Source organism: Rhinopithecus bieti, unplaced genomic scaffold, assembly GCF_001698545.2.
Source record: "Rhinopithecus bieti isolate Rb0 unplaced genomic scaffold, ASM169854v2 scaffold_3057, whole genome shotgun sequence".
Taxonomy (NCBI): domain Eukaryota; kingdom Metazoa; phylum Chordata; class Mammalia; order Primates; family Cercopithecidae; genus Rhinopithecus; species Rhinopithecus bieti.
In genome coordinates, this window is record NW_016803927.1 from 404,810 (window position 1) to 425,999 (window position 21,190).

At 40.6% G+C, this 21,190-nt stretch overlaps 1 protein-coding gene and 1 pseudogene across 1 annotated transcript in view; both read left to right on the forward strand.

Moving 5' to 3' along the window:
• EEF1AKMT1 (EEF1A lysine methyltransferase 1) overlaps nt 1–21,190 on the forward strand; it is a 46,684-nt gene that overhangs the window by 18,716 nt on the left and 6,778 nt on the right. The window contains exons 2-3 of the mRNA XM_017859206.1: nt 1,048–1,210; nt 17,647–17,729. Coding sequence (XP_017714695.1) covers nt 1,067–1,210; nt 17,647–17,729 — 227 coding nt within the window. The 5' untranslated portion in view covers nt 1,048–1,066. The remainder of the gene's footprint in view (nt 1–1,047; nt 1,211–17,646; nt 17,730–21,190) is intronic.
• Nucleotides 3,996–11,704, forward strand: LOC108519816 (GTP-binding nuclear protein Ran-like; annotated as a pseudogene).

The window sequence follows — 21,190 nt, forward strand, 5'->3', positions numbered from 1 at the left end:
AAAAAAAAAAAAAAAAAAAAAAAAGAATTTTTTGATTGGCAGTTGGTTGAAAGAGTTAAGTTATTATCTTGGAATCAATGGAAAGGAGTGTCTGGATTAAGATAAAGGGTTCTGGAGACCAAGGTTCTTATTATTCTGTAGATGAAGCCTGCAAGCAGCAGGCTTCAGCGAGAAGCGATGCTAAATGCCTCTATCAGACCGAAAAAGGTGTCAGACTCTTAATCTCTCCTGGGTCCGGAGAAGACCTGGAAAGAGAAGGGGCTTCTCTATAGTATGTAGATTTTCTCCACATGAGACAACTTTTTAGGGCCATTTCAAAATATGTCAAAAGGTCGGGTGCAGTGGCTCACACCTATAATCCCAGCACTTTGGGAGGCTGAGGCAGGCAGATCACGAGGTCAGCAGATCGAGACCATCCTGGCTAACATGGTGAAATCCCGTCTCTACTAAAAATACAAAAAAGTAGCCGGATGTGGTGGCAGGCACCTATAGTCCCAGCTACTTGGGAGGCTGAGGCAGGAGAATGGCGTGAACCCGGGAGGCGGAGCTTACAGTGAGCCAAGATTGGGCCACTGCACTCCAGCCTGGGTGATAGAGCGAGACTCTGTCTCAAAAAAATAAAAATCAGAAAATATATTTGGGGATATTGGGGATAAAATACTTCAACTTCTTTTGGGGCCTCTTATCTGTTGTGTGTGCTATACTAGAGTCAGATTGGAATTTGATATCTTATTGTTACAAAGTCTGTTTTGTCACTCTTTAGATCTCCGTTTTAATGTTAATACTGGTCAGTTGTGTCTGAATTCCAGAGGAAGGAGAGTATAATGAGACATGTCCTTCCACCGTGGCCTGGTTTTTCAGGTTTACTTGGCCCCAGAAGAGGGATTTATTCAGTTGGCTGGGGGGCTTAGAATTTCATTTTTGGTTTACTTGTATAAAACTCACTTCAGTTTGGATCCTTGCTGTTAAATAAAATTTTTAAAAAATCATTTCTGGATGGGAAGGGGAAACAAAATCTGCATAGAATGTTTATTTCTCGATCTGCAGGTTATAAACAACTTGTGAAATGAGTGATTTGGAAGATGACGAGACACCCCAGCTTTCTGCCCACGCCTTAGCAGCTCTCCAGGAATTTTATGCTGAGCAAAAACAACAAATTGACCTAGGCGAGGATGATAAATATAACATTGGAATAATAGAAGAGAATTGGGTAAGTAAATGGCATTTCACAGCCATCAGGAAGTATTGATATGAAACCTACTCTGTGCATTAGTCCAGTGTTTGTCTCACCTAAAACCGGAATCTCTGTCACCTGTCGTTTGGGATCTGAACTTCTCTATGGGGAGCTAACACAGAAAGCAGTTAGTGAACATTTTAGAACAGTTTAACAGCTTTTCTTGAACAGCTGTTCTTGATTCTGACTATCAGGCTGGTTGGTGATCAGAAGATGGGGTTTTTCAGATAAGGAGATAATGATGCAGGATTTTTCTGCTTGGTCACTTTGCAAGCTGGGGACCCTCGGCTGGCAATACCCCACCCAGGCCTTGCTCGGCCATGCTGGTGTGCCCCAGCTTGGCTGTGTTATAGCTCGTACCTACGTTCAGCGGTTCCCAAGCTCTTGTACTATGTCCAAGAAGAATGAGGATATGAGGGACACTGGAGAATGAAGAGGGTGGGGAAGAATTTTAATGAGTGATGAAAACTGCTTTCAGCAGAGATGGGACACAGGGTTGGGGATGGTTACGCCTTGTGGTTGGGTCTGGGGCCTTTATGGACTCAGAATGGGGACTGTGTGCTGATTGGTTTGTGAGTATGCAAAAAAGGTGAAGGTGAAGGCACCACTCAAAGGTGGGCACAACAGTGTAGAAAAAACAAGTAGGAAAGGGTAAGTATATGTAAAATAGGTAAAGGGTAGAGAACAATCAGAAGAAAGTGTGCAAACGGGAAGGCAAGTTCTCAGTCTGATCCAAGGATTTAACTTGTGGCTTGGCTTTCAGGCTTTAAACTGTCTTTGTCTTGGAGGTGGGGTTTTTACTGGGGACCCACCCCATCTGCCTAGGCATTTGTCTGCCTCTGTCAATAATTCCTTATTATGTCCAACACAAAATTCTTCATTTTTGGATACAGATACACCTACTGGTTTTTATGGACCCCAGAAATCCTGTTGGAAAGAGAAAATATTATCATTGCTAGAAATTGGGGAATTAAACATGTATTGAAAAATTGATGAAAAGGAAATTTAAAGAAGATATGAATAGTTTCTGGTGTATAATATGTATTTCAATTATATTTTTATCATCTGAATTACAATAGGGATTAGAAAAAAATGAGTTGAAGGAAACTCCTAACATGACCAGGAACCTATAATTTTTTTTTTTTTTTTTTTTTTTTTTTGTTATGGGCTTTCTTTTTCGCCCCCAGGCTGGAGTGCAGTGGCTGGGTCTCAGCTCACTGAAAGCTCTGCCTCCCGGGTTCACACCATTCTCCTGCCTCAGCCTCCCGAGCAGCTGGGACTACAGGCGCCTGCCACCTCACCTGCCTAATTTTTTGTATTTTTTTTAGTAGAGACGGGGTTTCACCGTGTTAGCCAGGATGGTCTCGATCTCCTGACCTCGTGATCCACCTGTCTCAGCCTCCCAAAGTGCTGGGATTACAGGCTTGAGCCACCGCGCCTGGCAATTTTTTTTTTTTAAGGAAATAGTTGAGAAACAGACAAGGCTTGAAGTTTGTCTGTGACTACTCCTTGATAATAGGTATATCTTCAACACTTTGCAGCTGGAAGGAAGATTCTGTATGCTTATCATTTTTTTATAGTCTTTTACATTTTTGTGTCCTGTTTGGATCTCTAAGTTAAATAAGCTTTTCCTATTTACCCTGTTTGAAACTGTGATAAACATGTTTCTTTCCATTTATTCTACATGTTCCACTTATTCTAAAGCCTCTTTCTTACTGTTTCCCTTCTTTATGTCTGTTTACCTTCTAGCTTGATGCTTCTATAAATAACAAATATAAGAAATTTGAAGTACTGCATTATTCTTGAGGTGGTCTTTTTCTTTTTTCCTTCTTCTTAATTTTTAAAATACTATGTACTTTTTTTCTAGTTATGAAAACTAGTGCTAATCCCACTACTTAGAATTAACACCTTTTCTAATTTTGAAACTTTGGTTTGATTATAAAATTGAGGAAATGTAGAAAACACAAAAATCGACAGACAAAATTTAACCATGATGTCTGACTAGAGGTATTGGGTACTTGCCTCCTCCACAAATAAGATCCAAAATAGTGAGCCAATAATCTCACTTCAAATAGATTACCTTAGAGAGAATGCTGGAATTCAACAGAGAAGTGACAGGAAACACCTAAGGTGAGGAAGGAGAGGAAGCAAGGCAGCCTGCTTGACAGGGATCAATTAGGAGCCTAGAGCGGCTCCCCAGTGTGGGGAAAGGCTAAGTGAGTGACTTCTAGCAGTTTATATTCCCACCATGGATTCTGCAGTTCTAGCCACAGAAGAGCCCTTTTGACCCATACAGGTGGCCCTGATACAAACATAGGAAACTGCCTGGAGACCATGTGATAGCATTACTCCAGTAAGGGAACACATGCCAAGTCCCACACAAGGCACCATTTTGAGAGCCCAGCTCCCACAAGACTGCGTCCTGCCATGACACCCAGCAGCCCCTGCGTCTCCACATCTCTGGAGCCCCATTGACTTCCCCCAGACTCAGCTGGGGCTGCTGTGGTCTGCTGCCACCAGGGCTGAAGTGTGAGCCTGAAGTGCCTGTAGTAGCAGGACCACTGCACAATTAAAAGTACTCTTAGGAAAGGCTACCCTGCTTATAGCCATGACTAGGGCCAAAGTGTGCACTTCCCAACCTCCTGTTCATGCTGCTGCCACTGAAAGCCACACCACCCTCCCTAAGAATAGCACAGCTACTGCTGTTCCCACCAGGAATCCTGAGAAAAGGCCTGCTTAGCCTGGCTCCATCTTCCCCTACATGACGTAAGGGACACCATAAGTGGCCAGTTTTTTCTTTAATTCTCTTTTTTTCCAAGGCAGAGTCCCACTCTGTCGCCCAGGCGAGTGCAGTGCAGTGGTGCGATCTCGGCTCACTGCAACCTCTGCCTCCCGGGTTCAAGCAGTTACTATGCCTACAGGCATGAGCCACTACACCTGGCTAATTTTTTTGTATTTTTGGTAGAGACAGGGTTTTACCATGTTGGCCAGGCTGTTCTTGAAATGATCTGCCTGCCTTGGCCTCCCAAAGTGCTGGGATTACAGGCAGGAGCTACCACGCCTGGCTTTTTAAATAGTTTCAGTGTCCCAGAAGGCAAAGAGAAGACAAAAGGGATAGAAAACCTATTTCATGGAATAATAGATTAAAACTTCCCAAGTCTAGCAGGAGATTTACACATCCAGATACAGGAAGCTTAGAGATTCCCAAACAGATTAAATTCAAAAAAGTCTTCTTTGTGGCCCATTATTGTCAAACTGTCAGAAGTCAAAAGCAAAAGAGATAATTCTAAAAATAGCAAGACAAAAGTGACTAGTCACTTATAAGGGAAACTTCATCAGACTAACCGCATATTCTCAGCAGAAATCTTATATTCCAGGAGAGAATGGGGTGGTATATTCAAAGTATTGAAAGAAAAAAAAACTGCCAGCAAAAGATTCTATACCCAGCAAAATTATTCTTCATAAATGAAAGAGAAATCAAGACTCCCTTGAGACAAGTAAAAGCTGAGGAAATTCATCACCTCTAGACCAGCCCTACAAGAAATACTTAAAGGAGTCCTACGCATCCTTTAGCATAAGCAAAAGGATGAAATCTACCATCATGGAAATACACTAACGTATAAAATCCACTGGTAAAGCAAACACAGAAAACCACCAAACCATAATGATAAACAATAAGAACGAAAGAAAGAAACAAAGAATATACAAGACAACCAGAAATAAATTAATAAAATGATAGGAATAAGCCCTCGCATGTCAACAGCCTTGAATGTTAAATGGATTACACTTTCCTCTTAGAAGATAGAGACTGCCTGAACAGATTTAAAGTAAAAAAACTTGATCCACCTATATGCTGCCTACAAGAAACTCATCTCACCTGTAAAGACATACAGACTGAAAGTAAAGGGATGGAAAAAAAGATATTCCATGCACAAGGAAACCAAAAAACCAAAAATAAGCAGAACTAGCTGTGCTTATATCAGATAAAGCAGATTTTAAGTCAAAAACAGTACAAAGAAACAAGGTTGTTATATAATTATAAAGCGATCATTTCACTAAATAATGATTCTAAACATATATGGACCCAACACTGGAGCACCTGATGTATGAAGCAGATCTTATTACATCTAAAAAGAGAGATAGACACGAATACAGTAATAGCTGGATACTCCAACATTAGATAGATCATCTACATAAAAAATTAACAAAGAAACATTGTATTTAAACTGCACTTTAGACCAATGGACTTAAGAGATGTTTGCAGAACATAGCATCCAGCAGCTAAAGAATATGCATTCTTCTCATCACCACATGGAACATTCTCCAGTTCCATGTGGTTATGTTTGGACAGAAAACAAGTCTCAACTATTTTTGAAAAATTGAAATGTCAGATATCTTCTCAGTTCATAACAGAATAAAACTAGAAATCAATAACAGGAGAAACTTTGGAAACTTAAAAATACAGGGAATTTAAATATGCTCCTGAATGATCATTAGGTCAGGGATGAAATTAAAGAGGAAGTCAAAAAATTTCTTGAAACAATGGAAAATCAAAGCACGACATACCAAAATCTATGGAATACAGCAAAAATAGTGCTAAGAGTGAAGTTTATAGCAATAAAAGTCTACGTCTAGAAAGTAGGAAGAGTTCAAATAAATAATCTAACAGTGCACCTTAAGAAACTAGAAAAGCAAGAACAAACCAGTCCCAAAATGTGTAGAAGGAAAGAAATAATAAAGAGCAGACAGAACTAAACAAAATGCAGAATAAAAAAAAAAATCAATGGATCAATGAAAATTGGCTTTTGAAAACATAGACAAAACTAATAAACTACTGGCTAGACTAACCAAGAAAAAAGACAATAGACAAAAATAAATCAGAAATAAAGGAGACATTACAACTGAAGTCCAGGACCAGATGACTTTACCGCTGAATTCTACCAAACTTAAAAAGAATATTCATACCAATTATCTTTAAATTATTCCAGAAGTTTGAAGTGGAGAGAATTCTCCCTAATTCATTCTATGAGGCTAGCATTATCCTGACACCAAAACCAGACACTAATGTAAGAAATAAAGAAAATTACAGGCCAGTATCCCAGATGAATATAGACACAAAAATCCTCAACAAAATATAGTAATAGAATCCAATAGTACCTCAAAAAAATATTACACCATGATCAAGTGGGATTTATCCTGGAGATTCAAGGAAGATTCAACACCTGCAAATCAATAAACATAATACCTCACATCGACAGACTGAAGGAGAAATATTATATGATCATCTCAATAGCTGCAGAAAAAGCATTTTAAAAAATTCAACATCTTCGTGATGAAAACTCTCAACAAACTAGGCATAAAGGAGCATACCTCATCATAGTAAAGGCTATATATGATAAACCCACGGTTAACATCATACTGAATGGGGAAAAGCTGAAAGCCTTTCCTCTAAGATCAGGAATAAGATAAGCATGCCCACTTCCACCACTGCTATTTAACATAGTACTAGAAGTCCTAACTAGGACAATCAGGCAAGAAAAAGAAAGAAAAAGCATCTAAATTGGAAAAGAGGAAATCAAATTGTCCCTCTTTATAGATGACATGATCTTACACTTAGAGAAACCTAAAGACTCTAGGAAAAAACTTTTAGATCGTATAAGTTCAGTAAAGTTGCAGCATACAAAATCAACATACAAAAATCAGTAGCATTTCCATACACCAGTAATGAACTAGCCGAAAAAGAAATCGAGAAGGCAATCCCATTTACAATAGCTACAAAAAAAAGAACTACCTAGTAATAAATTTAACCAAGGAGGTGAAAGGTGTCTACAAGGAAGACTACAAAACTCTGAGGAAAGAAATTGAAGACACCAACAAATGGAAAGATATCCCATGCTCACAGATCAAAAGAATAATCACAGTTAAAATGATTATACCCAAAACAATGTATATATCCAGTACAATCCCTATCAATACTAATGTCATTTTTCACAGAAAAAAAAAAGTCCTGAAATTTCTATGGAACCAAAAAACAGCCTGAATGGCCAAAGCAATCCTGAGCAAATAGAACGAGGGTGGAGGCATCACACTACCTGAGTTCAACTGATGCTACAAGGCTATAGTAACCAAAACAGTATAGTATTGGTATTACAACAGACACATAGACCAATGGAACAGAATAGAGAACCCAGAAATTAATCCACGTATCTATAGCCAACTGATTTTTGACAGAGGTGCCAAGAACATACATTGGGGAAAGGACACCTCTTCAATAAATGGTGCTAGAAATATTAGATACCCATATGCAGAAGAATGAAACAGGACCCCTATCGCTCACCATATGCAAAAGTCAACTCAAGATGGATTAGACTTAAGCATATGGCCTGAAACTATAAAACTTCTAGAAGAAAACATAGGGGACACACTTTAGAACATTGGTCTAGGCAAAGATTTCATGGCTAAGACCTCAAAAGCACAAGAAACCAAAATAGACAAATGGGACTCTATGAAATTTAAATGCTTCTACACAGCAAAGAAAACAATCAGCAGAATGGAGAGGCAACACATTGAGATGTATAAAATATTTGAAAACTATTCATCTGACAAGGGACTCGTATCTAGAATATATAAGAAACTCAACCAAAATTTCAAAACCAAATAATCCCATTAAAATGAGCAAAGGACCTGAATAGACATTTCTCAAAAGAAGACATACAAATGGCCAACTGGCATATGAGGAAAGACTCAACATTACTAATCATTAGGGTAATGCAAATCAAAACCACAGTGAGATGTAATGTTACCCCAGAATGGCTATTATTAAAAAGATTTAAAATAACAGATACTGGTAAGGGTGTGGAGGAAAGGGAGCTCTTATACACTGTTGGTGGGAATGTAAATTAGTATAGCTACTATGGAAAACAGTATGGTGATTTCTCAAAAAACCAAAACCAGAACTACCATATGACCTAGCAGTCTCACTGCTGAATATTTATTCAAAGGAAAAGAAATTAGTATATCAAAAAGTTACCTGCTCCTCATGTTTCTTGCAGCACTGTTCACAATAACAAGGATAGGAATCAACCTGTCCATCAACAAATTAATGGATAAAGAAAATGTGATATTTATACACAATGGAATACTGTTTAGCCATAAAAAAAATAGTGCAGTTATGTCATTTGCAACAATGTGGATGGAACTGGAGGTCATTATGTTAAGTGAAATAAGCGAGGCACAGAAAGACAAATATTGCATGTTCTTACATGTGGAGGCTAAAAATGTTGATGTCATGGAGATAGAGAATAGAATGATAGATACCAGAGGCTCAGAAGGTGGGGTAGGGGTGATGAAAAGAGATTGGTAAATGAGTACAAACATATAGTTAAATAGAAGGAATAAGATCTGATGTTCTATAGCAGAGTAGGGGGACTACAGTTAACAACAGTGTATTGTATATTGCAATATAGCTAGCAGAGAGGACTTGAAATGTTCCCAACACATGATAAATACTCAAGGTGATAGATACCGTAAATACCCTGACTTGATCATTACACATTCTATGCATGTAACAAAATATCACATGTACACCATAAATATGTACAAATAGGAAAGAAGACATTGGAAAACTAGCATAAATCCAGGAGGCTCAATATTCAACAAATAAGATTCCAGAAAAACAGAACAAAAAATGAAGAGGGAAAGAAAGCTTTAAAGAATATTAGAAATTTCCCAGAACCGAAGACCCTCATTAAGACACATGATTATCATGATTATGAAAATTCTGGATACAGATGACAAAGAACATCCTAGAACCTTCCAGAATAAAAACAGGTCTCCTACAAAGTCTTCAGACTATGAGTTACGTTGCACTTCTCAAAAGCTTTACTAGAAACTTTTAAAAATAGAACGATGCCTTCAATATTTTGAGTGAAAATTGTGTTCGCCCTAGAATCCCTCTCCCTCTCCCTCTCTCTTTTTTGAAGTGGAGTCTCACTATGTTGCCCAGGCTAGTCTCAAACTCCTGGGCTCAAGCAAACTCAGCTTCCTGAGTAGCTGGGATTATACACATACTGCCACATGCAACTATAGCCTACAATTCTATACCCAGCTACACTATTACTTGTGTGAAGATAAAATCAAAATATTTTAGATATGTGAAGTCTCATTTACATTCCCTCTTGTGTACTTCTCAAGAGCTGCAGGAGGGTTTGCTGCAAGTGAAAAGAAAGAAGACTTGAGCTCCAAGGAATAGAAAATCTGATGCATATAGTAGGAGAGGGAATTCCCAGGATGATGGTGACACAGAATGTCCCAGTGTAACACTTGTGCTGCAAGTCTGGAGAGCAGCCAATCTAGGTTGTAGTAGGAGGGTGGCGTGTTCCAGGACAGAGATCTTCAGGGGAAAAAATAAAAGTGATAGGATATCCAATATGTAGAAAATTTTATTGAAAGGCCAATAGAGGATATTAGAAGAATTAGGGATGAATACAAACTAACCAAGCAAATGAAACAGTCGTGCATTTACTTACTCTAAGAAAAACAAAAAGGAATTCTACTGAAAAAAAAATGCTATTATAGTATGCCACTTGGCTCAATAATGAACACTGACACTTAATGCTAACTAATCAAAACTTGCTTTAAAACTACATTGGGGCTGGGCACGGTGGCTCACGCCTGTAATTGCACCACTTCAGGAGGCCTAGCGGGGTAGATCTCCTGAGGTCAGGAGTTTGAGACCCTCCTGGCCAACATGGCAAATCCCATGTCTACTCAAAATACAAAAATTAACCAGGTATGGTGGTGTGTGCCTGTAGTCCCAGCTACTTGGGAGGCTGAGGTGGGAGGATCACTTGAGCCTGGGAAGCAGAGGTTGCAGTGAGCCGAGATCGTGCCACTGCATTCCAGCCTGGGCGACAGAATGAGACTCTGGCTCAAAAAATTAAATAAATACCATAATGGGAGGGTGAAGGAAAGGCAAATGATGTGTATGAGAGGGCAAAATCCTCATCTATCATAATAAATACCTAGTGTATATATGATGGATTATCAAGGGATAGCATTTAAAGCATAGTATTTAGAGATGTGGGGATAGATGATCAGAGAAAGAGCCAAGAGTTGAAAATGGTTGCTTTTGAGGAGTGAGGCTCAATGGCAGGGGGTCATGGAATACAAGACTATTGTTTTTCTTGATAAGCCTAGTAGTGCTTTTGACTTTTAAAGCCACATTCATGTAACATATTAAGAGCAGGATTCTCCTCAGTTGGACAGGCAGAAAGACGCTTCTGGAAGGAACATCATGATTACCCAAGGGGAGTCCCAAGTCCAGTTCAAGCTTATATTGGTTGGTGATGTTGGTATTGGAAAAACTACATTTTTGAAATGTCAGTTGGTGAATTTGAGACGTACGTAGCTACCTTGGGTATTGAGGTTCATTGCCTTGTGTTGCACACCAACAGGACCCATTCTTTGTATGGGATATGGTTGGCCAGAAGAAATTTGGTGGAGTGAGAGATGGCTATTACATCCTAGCCCAGCATGCCATTATAATGTTTGATGTGACATCGAGAGTAACTTTCAAGAATGTGCCGAGATCCTCTGGTGGCTCTCGCCTGTAATCCCAGCACTTTGGGAGGCCGAGGTGGGCGGATCACCTGAGGTCAGGAGTTTAAGACCAGCCTGACCAACATGGTGAAACCCCGTCTCTACAAAAATACAAAACTTAGCTAGGCGTGGTGGCATGTGCCTGTAATCCCAGCTACTTGGGAGGCTGAGGCAGAAGAATCTCTTGAACCCGGGAGGCGGAAGTTGCAATGAGCTGAGATCGTGCCGTTGCACTCCAGCCTGGGTGACAGAGAGACACTCCATCTCAAAAAAAAAAAAAAAAAAAAAGAAAAAAGAATGTGCCTGACTGGCACAGACATCTGGTATGAGTATGTGAAAACATCCCCATTGTGTTGACAGCAACTGAGTGGGTATAAAGGACAGGAAAGTGAAGGCAAAATCTGTTCTCTTCCACCAAAAGAAGAATCTTCAGTACTATGACATTTCTGCCAAAAGTTACTACAACTTTGAAAAGCTCTTCCTCTGGCTTGCTAGGAAGTTCACTGGAGGCCCTAACTTAGAGTTTGTTGCCATACCTGCCCTTGCCCCATCAGAGGCTGTCATGGACTGAGCATCAGTGCAATATGAGCACAATTTAGATAGAGGTTGTTCAGAGATCATCATCTCCCTAATGAGGATGATAACCTTTGAGAATGAAGCTGGAGCCCAGCATCAGAAGTCTAGTTTTATTTGTCGTGTAATATCAGTGGTACAACATGTGTGCCCATTTATTATCTAGGTAAGTGGAACGTGTGCTTCATCTGTGAGATGCTGGAGATGAATGGGCTTCAAAGTGAATGTCACAGTTTTAAAAATACCTAAATTGTTTGGACTTGCATATTTAGCTGTTTTGGAATGCAGTTGATTCCTTCTTGAGTTTCAAATACAAGACTGCTACAGTCACATCACAGTGCTCAGTGGTGAAATCTTGTTTGTTACTGTCATTCTTATTCCTTTTCATTTAGAATCAGAATAAGGTTGTATTTCAAATATCTTTAAAAAAGGAGTGGGACTCTTTATCTTTATGGAATAATATGAGGAGAGCCAAAATCTGTCATTGTGCCCTGATGGTGTTGGAGTGAGGAAGAAGGGCAGTTCAGTAGTCACCCAGCAGACAACTCTTACTACTTACGGTGCATGATAGCAGATACTGTCTGCCACCTCCCAAATCAAGTGAACTCAAAATCCTTCCATTTTCTGTATGCTAGGGGCTTTCTTCCAGCTGTCCTTTGCGGAGGTAGAGGTCAGAGCTAGGCATTTTTCCAGTAGATAAGAATGGATAGACATGGCCAGGCGCAGTGGCTCACGCCTCTAATCCCAGCACTTTGGGAAGCTGAGGCGGGTGGATCACAAGATCAGGAGTTTGAGACCAGCCTGACCAACATGGTGAAACCCCGTCTCTACTAAAAATACAAAAAATAGCTGGGCATGGTGGCATGGACCTGTAATCCCAGCTACTTGGGAGGCTGAGGCAGGAGAATCACTTGAACCCAGGAAGCGGAGGTTGCAGTGAGCTGACATTGTGCCATTGCACTTCAGCCTGGGTAACAAGAGCGAGACTCTATCTAAAAAAAAAAAGAATGGATAGACAAATGTAGATATGAATTAATACATATACCCACATGTATATGTACATTTTGTCTTTGGAAATATTTGGGTTCACGCAGTTCTCTGTCTCACCTACCCAAGTAGCTGAGATTATAGGCACCCGCCAGCAAGCCCAGCTAATTTTTGTATTTTTAGTAGAGATAGGGTTTCACCATCTTGACCAGGCTGGTCTTGAACTCCTGACCTCGTGATCCACCCACCTCAGCTTCCCAAAGTGCTGAGATTGCAGGTGTAAGCCACTGCGCCTGGCCCACCACCTTGTTTTGAGTGTTATAGAACCATTCCATATTAGTAAGATCATCCAGATAAACCTTTTAAAAGTCCAATAATAGACAAGCAGAGAACCAAATCATGAGTGAACTCCCAGTCACAGTTGCTACAAAGAGAAGAAAATACCTAGAAATATAACTTACAGGGGACGTGAAGGACCTCTTCAAGGAGAGCTACAAACCACTGCTCAAGAAAATAAGAGAGGACATAAACAAATGGAAAAAAATTCCATGCCTTTGGGTAGGAAGAATCAATATTGTGAAAATGGCCATACTGCCCAAAGTAATTCATAGATTCAATGCTATTTCCATCAAGCTACCATTGACTTTCTTTGCAGAATTAGAAAAACTTATTTTAAATTTCATATGGAAAGAAAAAAGAGCCCATATAGCCAAGACAATCCTAAGCAAAAGAACAAAGCTGGAGGCATCACACTACCTGACTTCAAACTATACTACAAGGCTAGTAACCAAAACAGCATGGCACTGGTGCCGAAACAGATATATAGACCAATGGAACGGAACAGAGATCTCAGAAATAATACCACACATCTACAGCCATCTGATCTTTGACAAACCTGACAAAAACAAGCAATGGGGAAAGGATTCCCTGTTTAATAAATGGTGCTGGGAAAACTGGCTAGCTATATGCAGAAAAGAGAAACTGGGCCCCTTCCTTATACCTTATACAAAAATTAACTGAAGATGGATTAAAGACTTAAATGTAAAACCCCAAATCATAAAAACCCTAGAAGAAAACCTAGACCATACCATTCAGGACATAGGCATGGGCAAAGATTTCATGACTAAAACACCAAAAGCAATTGCAACAAAAGCCAAAATTGATAANAAGCTGGAGGCATCACACTACCTGACTTCAAACTATACTACAAGGCTAGTAACCAAAACAGCATGGCACTGGTGCCGAAACAGATATATAGACCAATGGAACGGAACAGAGATCTCAGAAATAATACCACACATCTACAGCCATCTGATCTTTGACAAACCTGACAAAACAAGCAATGGGGAAAGGATTCCCTGTTTAATAAATGGTGCTGGGAAAACTGGCTAGCTATATGCAGAAAAGAGAAACTGGGCCCCTTCCTTATACCTTATACAAAATTAACTGAAGATGGATTAAAGACTTAAATGTAAAACCCCAAATCATAAAACCCTAGAAGAAAACCTAGACCATACCATTCAGGACATAGGCATGGGCAAAGATTTCATGACTAAAACACCAAAAGCAATTGCAACAAAAGCCAAAATTGATAAATGGGATCTAATTAAAATGAAAGAGCTTCTTCACAGCAAAAGAAAGTATCATCAGAGTGAACAGGCAGCCTACAGAATGGGAGAAAATTCTTGCAATCTACTCATCTGACAAAGGTCTAATGTCCAGAATCTATAAGGAACATAAATTTACAAGAAAAAAAACAGCCCCATCAAAAAGTGGGTGAAGGATATGAACAGACACTTCTCAAAAGAAAAGAAGACATTTATGTGACCAATAAACATATGAACAAAAGCTCAATATCACTGGTCATTAGAGAAATGCAAATCAAAACCACAATGAGATACCATCTCACTCCAGTTAGAATGGTGATTATTAAAAAGTGAAGAAACAACGGATGCTGGCACGGCCGTGGAGAAATAGGAATGCTTTTACACTGTTGGTGGGATTGTAAATTAGTTCAACCATTGTAGAAAACAGTGTGGCGATTCCTCAAGGCTCTAGAACCAGAAATATGATTTGACTCATTACTGGGTATACACCCAAAGGATTATAAGTCATTCTGCTATAAAGACACATGCACACATATGTTTATTGCAGCACTGTTTACAGCAGCAAAGACTTGGAACCAACCCAAATGCCTATCAGTGATAGACTGGATAAAGAAAATGTGGCACATATACACCATGGAATACTATGCAGTCATGAAAAAGGATGAGTTCATGTCCTTTGCAGGGATATGGAAGAAACTAGAAGCCATAATTCTCAGCAAGCTAACACAGGGATAGAAAACCAAACACCACTTGTTCTCACTCATAAGTGGGAACTGAACAATGAGAATACATGGCATGGACAAAGGGAGGGGAACACCACACACCGGGGCCTGTCGGGGTGGGGGTCAAGGGAAGGGAGAGCATTAGGACAAATAACTAATGCATGTGGGGCTTAAAACCTACATGACGGGTTGATTGGTGCCCCAAACCACTATGGCATGTGTATACCTATGCAACAAACCTGCACTTTCTGCACATGTATCCCAGAACGTAGTAAAATAAAAATACAAAAAACAAAAAAAAAAACATCAAGTGTAATATAACAATAAATAAAACACTGCCCTTGCTCTCAAGCAAACTATTCTAAGACAAAAGTGATGATTGGAGCAAAATGGGGAGCAAAATGCAAGGACACCTCCCCAGACTTTTGAGGTGGAGGGGAAGTCAAGGAAACCCACTCAGAGAAAGTGACAGGTATGAACTGAGTCCTGATGTATCCTAGATTTGGAAAAAAAAAAAATTCAATCCTTATAATCCATACACAAAATTAAAGTCAAGGTGGATTAAAGAGCTAAACATAAAAATAATAAAAGTATTAGGCCAGGCACATTGACTCACGCTTGTAATCCCAGCACTTCGGGAGGCCAAGGCAGTCAGATCACTTGAGATCAGGAGTTTGAGACCAGCCTGGTTAACATGGTGAAACCTCATCTCTACTAAAAATACAAAAATTAGCTGGGTGTGGTGGTGCACACCTGTAATCCCAGCTACTTAGGAGGCTGAGGCAGGAGAATTGCTTGAATCTGGGAGATGGATGTGGCAGTGAGCTGAGAGATTGCATCACCGCACTCCAGTCTGGAGACACAGCAAGACTCCATCTCAAAAAAAAAAAAAAAAAGTAATTACAATGTTAAAAAACAACAAAGGATTCTATTGACAGAAATTTCAGTAAATTTCTGGAAGAAAGAAAGAAAGTGGTTGTAAGATGGTCTGTGGAAGAGCAGAGAAAACTACCAGCCTCTCTGGGAACTGGAGCAAAGATGAGAGTCTGTCTTCCAGAGAAGAAGCAGAGAGTCTGGGTTCCAAACTCAGAGCCTGTGAACGTAAGTGGTAAAAGTGGCTCATGGGCCCATTTCTGCGTGATTAATTAAAGGATGGCCTGCTGACATCTTTGGGCCAGTTGCTATCTTCCCCTTCTGATCATATCCAGAAGGCATACATAGCATCGGAGGTACCCACCTCCAGGCTGAATCCCTGAGGATTTTTCACTAAACAAACTGGAGAATCTGCTTTGGGATGCCCTAATTTGGGTAGGAAAGCCAGAAAGAAACACAGAATAGAATCTAAGATAACTCCAGAGCTCCACCATAGCATAGAAAGAAGGAAAAAGTCAGCTCCATTCAGGAAGGAAGTACACAAAAGTCCTCCATACTCTGAGTAAAGCTCTCCTTATTTAAGCAGATCTCAGTTTTGTTAAGATATAATTCACATACCATAAATTCACCTTTTAAAAGCATAGAAGTCAATGGTTTGTTTGTTTTTGAGATGGAGTCTCACTCTGTCTCCCAGGCTGGAGTGCAATGGTGCAATCTTGGCTTACTGCAAGTAATCCGCCTCCCGGGTTCAAGTGATTCTCCTGCCTCAGTCTCTCGAGTAGCTGGGATTACAGGAACGTGCCGCCATGCCCGGCTAATATTTTGTATTTTTAGTAGAAGCAGGGTTTCACCATGTTGACTAGGCTGGCTCGAACTCCTGGTCTCAGGTGATCCACCCGCCTTGGCCTCCCAAAGTGCTGGGATTACAGGTGTGAGCCACCATACCCGGCAAGTCAATGGTTTTTAGTAAATTCACAGGTAGGTCCAACTATCACCACAGTCAATTTTGGAACATTTTCATTGCCTCTAAAAGAAACCCTATGTCCTTCAGCTGTCACCTCCTAATTCCCCAATCCTCCCAACACCTGGCAACTACTAATCCACTTTCTGTCTCTGTAGACTTGCTACTTTGGACATTTCATATAAATGGAATCACACAGTATGTGGCCTTTTGTGTCTGATTCTTTCATTCAGTATAATGTTTCCAAGGCTCATCCACGTATCGTATATCAGTACCCTGTTCCTTTTTATGGCCAAGTAGTATTTCATTGTATGGATGTACCACATTTTTTCTGTCCGTCCATCAGCTGATGGGCATTTGAGTTGTTTCCACACAGGGCAGATTTTTAAAGCAGAGAACCCCCAGTTGGCATGCCCCATGCAACTAGCTGCCCCCAGCCTGCCATTCAGGGAAGAGAGAGGCCTGTTGGAGAAACAGGTTTGTATGATTGCAGAGGAAAACCACGCTACTTCTTCCATTAAACTGTTTAATTTATAACTATGAATAGATAATTAAAGATCACTAAAAATTTTTTTAAATCATCAATCAGCATGAAACAGAAGGAGCAAGATGAAAATAAACTTGCCCCAAGGGAAAACAAGTAATTCAGGAAACATGCATAAGGTAAGATGAGGCTGTGGGCAAGGAGCACAGTCTGGATTGTGCTGATTGTATTCTCTGGTGGTAGTGAAGTCATTCTTCCATCCTCTGGGTTTGTAATTCTTTTCATTGCTAGTTGAACCTAGAAGCTTAATTAGATTCAAGTTCTATTTTATTTTTTTTGGCAAAACTCATACGAAGGTAGGGGTATGTTCTATCGGGAAAAACACTGGTTATCTCCTTTTGTGGTGTTAATAGCCATTGATACTCAATGCCCGGATTCCATTCATTCGTTGAGGGCTTGTATTAATTTAAAGTAATTTCAAAGAAAATTAATTTTCAAAAGAAAAAAATTTTAAAACTATCTGTCCACCGGTATAGTAGGTATAAATTGAAAGAACAAAGCTTATGCCAGTTCTAAAATATTATCAACCCGTTTCTCTGTTACAGCAGTTGAGCCAGTTTTGGTATAGTCAGGAAACTGCTCTGCGACTTGCACAGGAGGCAATTGCAGCTGTAGGAGAAGGTGGCAGGTGAGATTCAAATGTTGTTTCTCTTTTTGGCTTCTAATCTAATGGAATATTTTGAATGTCCTTCCTGGATGACAGATGGTTTGTAAGAAGTCTGAACTATAATCTGCAAATATTGTAGATCATGGTTTGCAGCACATGACAGATTAAGACCTGCTTCAACACTGAGTTTAGAGACCCACTCAGAAACCTATTCATTGTGGAATGTCTTATCTCTTTTCCTTTTAACATTTTCTAACCTGTTTCTTATCCGTATAGAGTTCAGTTCAAAAGAGAAAATCTTAATGTTTGACCATTTTGAAGTTTTAAGAATATAGGTTTTCTTTTTCGTTAATTTGGTATGTATGTATGTATTTATTTATTATTTATCTTGAGATAGAGTCTCGCTCTGACAACCAGGCTGGAGTGCAGTGGCGCGTTCTTGGCTCACTGCAACCTCCGCCTTCCAGATTCAAGCGATCTCTTGCCTCAGCCTCCAAGCAGCTGGGACTACAGGCGCCCACCACCACGCCCAGTTAATTTTTGTATTTTTAGTAGAGACGGTGTTTCACCGTATTGACCAGGCTGGTCTCGAACTCCTGACCTTGTGATCCACTTGCCTCGGCCTCCGAAAGTGCTGGGATTACAGGCGTGAGCCTCCATGCCCAGCCTGGTTTTTACATTTATCAGAACTTTGCATGCATATAAAGAGTCAAATGGTGTCTGGGCGTGGTGGCTCATGCCTGAAATCCTAGCACTTTGGGAGGCTGAGGCGGGCGGATCACCTGAGGTTAGGAGTTTGAGACCAGTCTGGCCAACATGGTGAAACCCCGTCTCTACGAAATACAAAATTCGCTTGGGGTGGTGGTGCATCCTGTAATCCCAGCTACTCAGGAGACTGAGGCAGGAGAATTGCTTGAACCTGGGAGGCAGAGGTTGCAGTGTGCCAAGATCACCACCACACTCTAGCCTGAGAGACAGAGTGAGACTCTGTCTCAAAAAAAAAAAAGTCAAATGGTTCTAAAAGGCTTAATGTATTCTATATCCATATCCCTTATTAACCCCCGTACTCTCTGTCTAAATACCCTATCGGTAATTTCAAACATATTTCAAATTCTTTAAAAAAAACCTATTCCCAGGGCTCTGCTACCTGTCCCAGTCTGCATGGTCTCACACTGGTTTTGCTCCACCTCTTTTCTTGGTATCTCCTTTCATCATCATGCTGGAGTCCTTATACCTGCCTTTCGTTCTAGATTCCCTGTTTCCCTACCCCATCCTAAGTTTACAGCCTTATCATGGTGGCCTACTTCCTCCGATAGCTGCTACAGAAAAGGCACGTAGGAGGGGAGTTTTTAGAACCTTTCATGTCTGAAAATGCTTTTTTCCTACCCTTCCTCTTGATCGTGATGGTTTCGTTGGACAGCACATTCCAGGTTTTAAAGGCGTTGTTCCGTTGTCTCCAAACTTCCATACACGCTGTTGAGAAATCCAGTAGCATTCTGATTTCTTATAGGAAACTTGCTTTTTTCTATCCATGCCCACAGCAAACTTAGGATTTTCTCTTAATCCCCAGTATTCAATGTGCCTCACTGTGGAGTTTTTATCTGTTGTCCTGGGTACTGGAGCGCCTTTCACCCTCAACACACATGTCCTTCCGTTTAAGAAATTATCTTGCCGCCGGGCGCAGTGGTTCAAGCCTGTAATCCCAGCACTTTGGGAGGCCGAGACGGGCGGATCACGAGGTCAGGAGATCGAGACCATCCTGGCTAATATGGGGAAACCCCGTCTCTACTAAAGAATACAAAAAACTAGCCGGGCGACGAGGTGGGCGCCTGTAGTCCCAGCTACTTGGGAGGCTGAGGCGGGAGAATGGCGTAAACCCGGGAGGCGGAGCTTGCAGTGAGCTGCGATCCGGCCACCGCACTCCAGCCTGGGCGACAGAGCGAGACTCCGTCTCACAAAAAAAAAAAAAATTATCTTACATTATTTCTTTGATTTCTTTCTCCACTTTTTTTCTGTTCCTCTTTTTGGAACTTCTTTGAATACTGGACCTGATCTTCTAATTTTCTTCTTTTTCTATTTATTGTCTCTTTACTTTCTGGGAGAATTCCTCAACTTTATCTTCTAAACTTTCTACTGAGTTTACCATACCTGCTACCATGCTTGGAATTGTCTGCAGCTCTTTTTTTCTGGTCTTTGAGTATTTCTTTATTATTGTGTCTTGTTCATCCTTCTGAGGATATTACAGAATTTTTTAAAGTTCTCTTTTCCTTCCATAGTCTCTGTTTACCTCAAAATGCTGTTTCTGTTTGTTAATTTCATATGCTATATTTGTCTAATCTGTGTTCCTTAAGTGTCTTGTGGACATTGAAGGGTGGGGCACTCGAAAACTGGGAGCCTCATCTGCTTTGATCTCTACAGTTGGAGCATCTGAATGAGCCATTCTCTTAGGGAACCCCCGTGTCTAAGACTTTTCTTGTCGTTTTGTCAGTGGTCCAGGGAAGATTCTCCTAATTCCTGACTCGAAGTTACACATCTAGTTGACATCATCCTTGGAGGCATGTGACTGAAAGGCTGGAAGTTTCATCGTCCAATTTGTTTAACTTAATCCTCCTAATTTCCACATGGCACATCATCATCCACTGTGCCTGGCATCCTCCTTCCAAGCATCCCTCCATGCAGAAAACATCCCTCCAGTTTTCTGCCACCGTCATGGGGAGGCAGGCTTTGGGATATAGCAGATAATCCTGAGAATGAATTGCTTCTTAAAATAGCCCTTTCAGTAAAACCTCCCAGTTTTGGCCCCACCTTCACCTCTGCTTCTTGAGTTACCGGGTTCTGTGGCTTCCTGAGCCCTCGCGTGTGCCACCATGTGAACCAGGGCGCTTCTCAGCTTTCCAGCTGCCAGTGTAGGATTCGGCCGTTGCAGGTCTGCCGAGCCCCACTACCCACCTATCTGCTGTGCCGCTTCCTCAGCGTGATTGCTTTAGTCTCGGCTGACATGCCCTTTGGTTTTTGTTCTTGTATTCCTAAATAAGACAACATGAAATTGCTCTCTTGTTTTTAGTGGGCCTCCGTGAGGGAGCACATTTACATGAATGTGTTCAATCTGCCATCTGTAGTGGGAAATCTTCCATTTTTCTTTTCACTGTTCTTTTCTTTTTTTGATTATATGTAGTCGTTTAGTAGGTTTTTCTTAGTGACACTGCTTTTACATATACTTTCCTTTTTGCCACTAATATGAGGGCCTTGGAAGCAACTTTTAATCTCATCTGAAAGTCAACTTCAGTATTTGTAGGAACTGAGTCATCATTTTAAAGATGAGTAAGAACTGCATTTCTTGAGTGCTTACTGTGTGCCCTCTCCTGCTGTAAGTGCGTTGTCAGGGTCATCTCATTCTATCCTCACATCTCTGTGCATTAGTTCCTGTTACACGCTGCAGTTTAAAGACAGACACTGAGACCAGAGGTTTGGCTGCTTGCAGA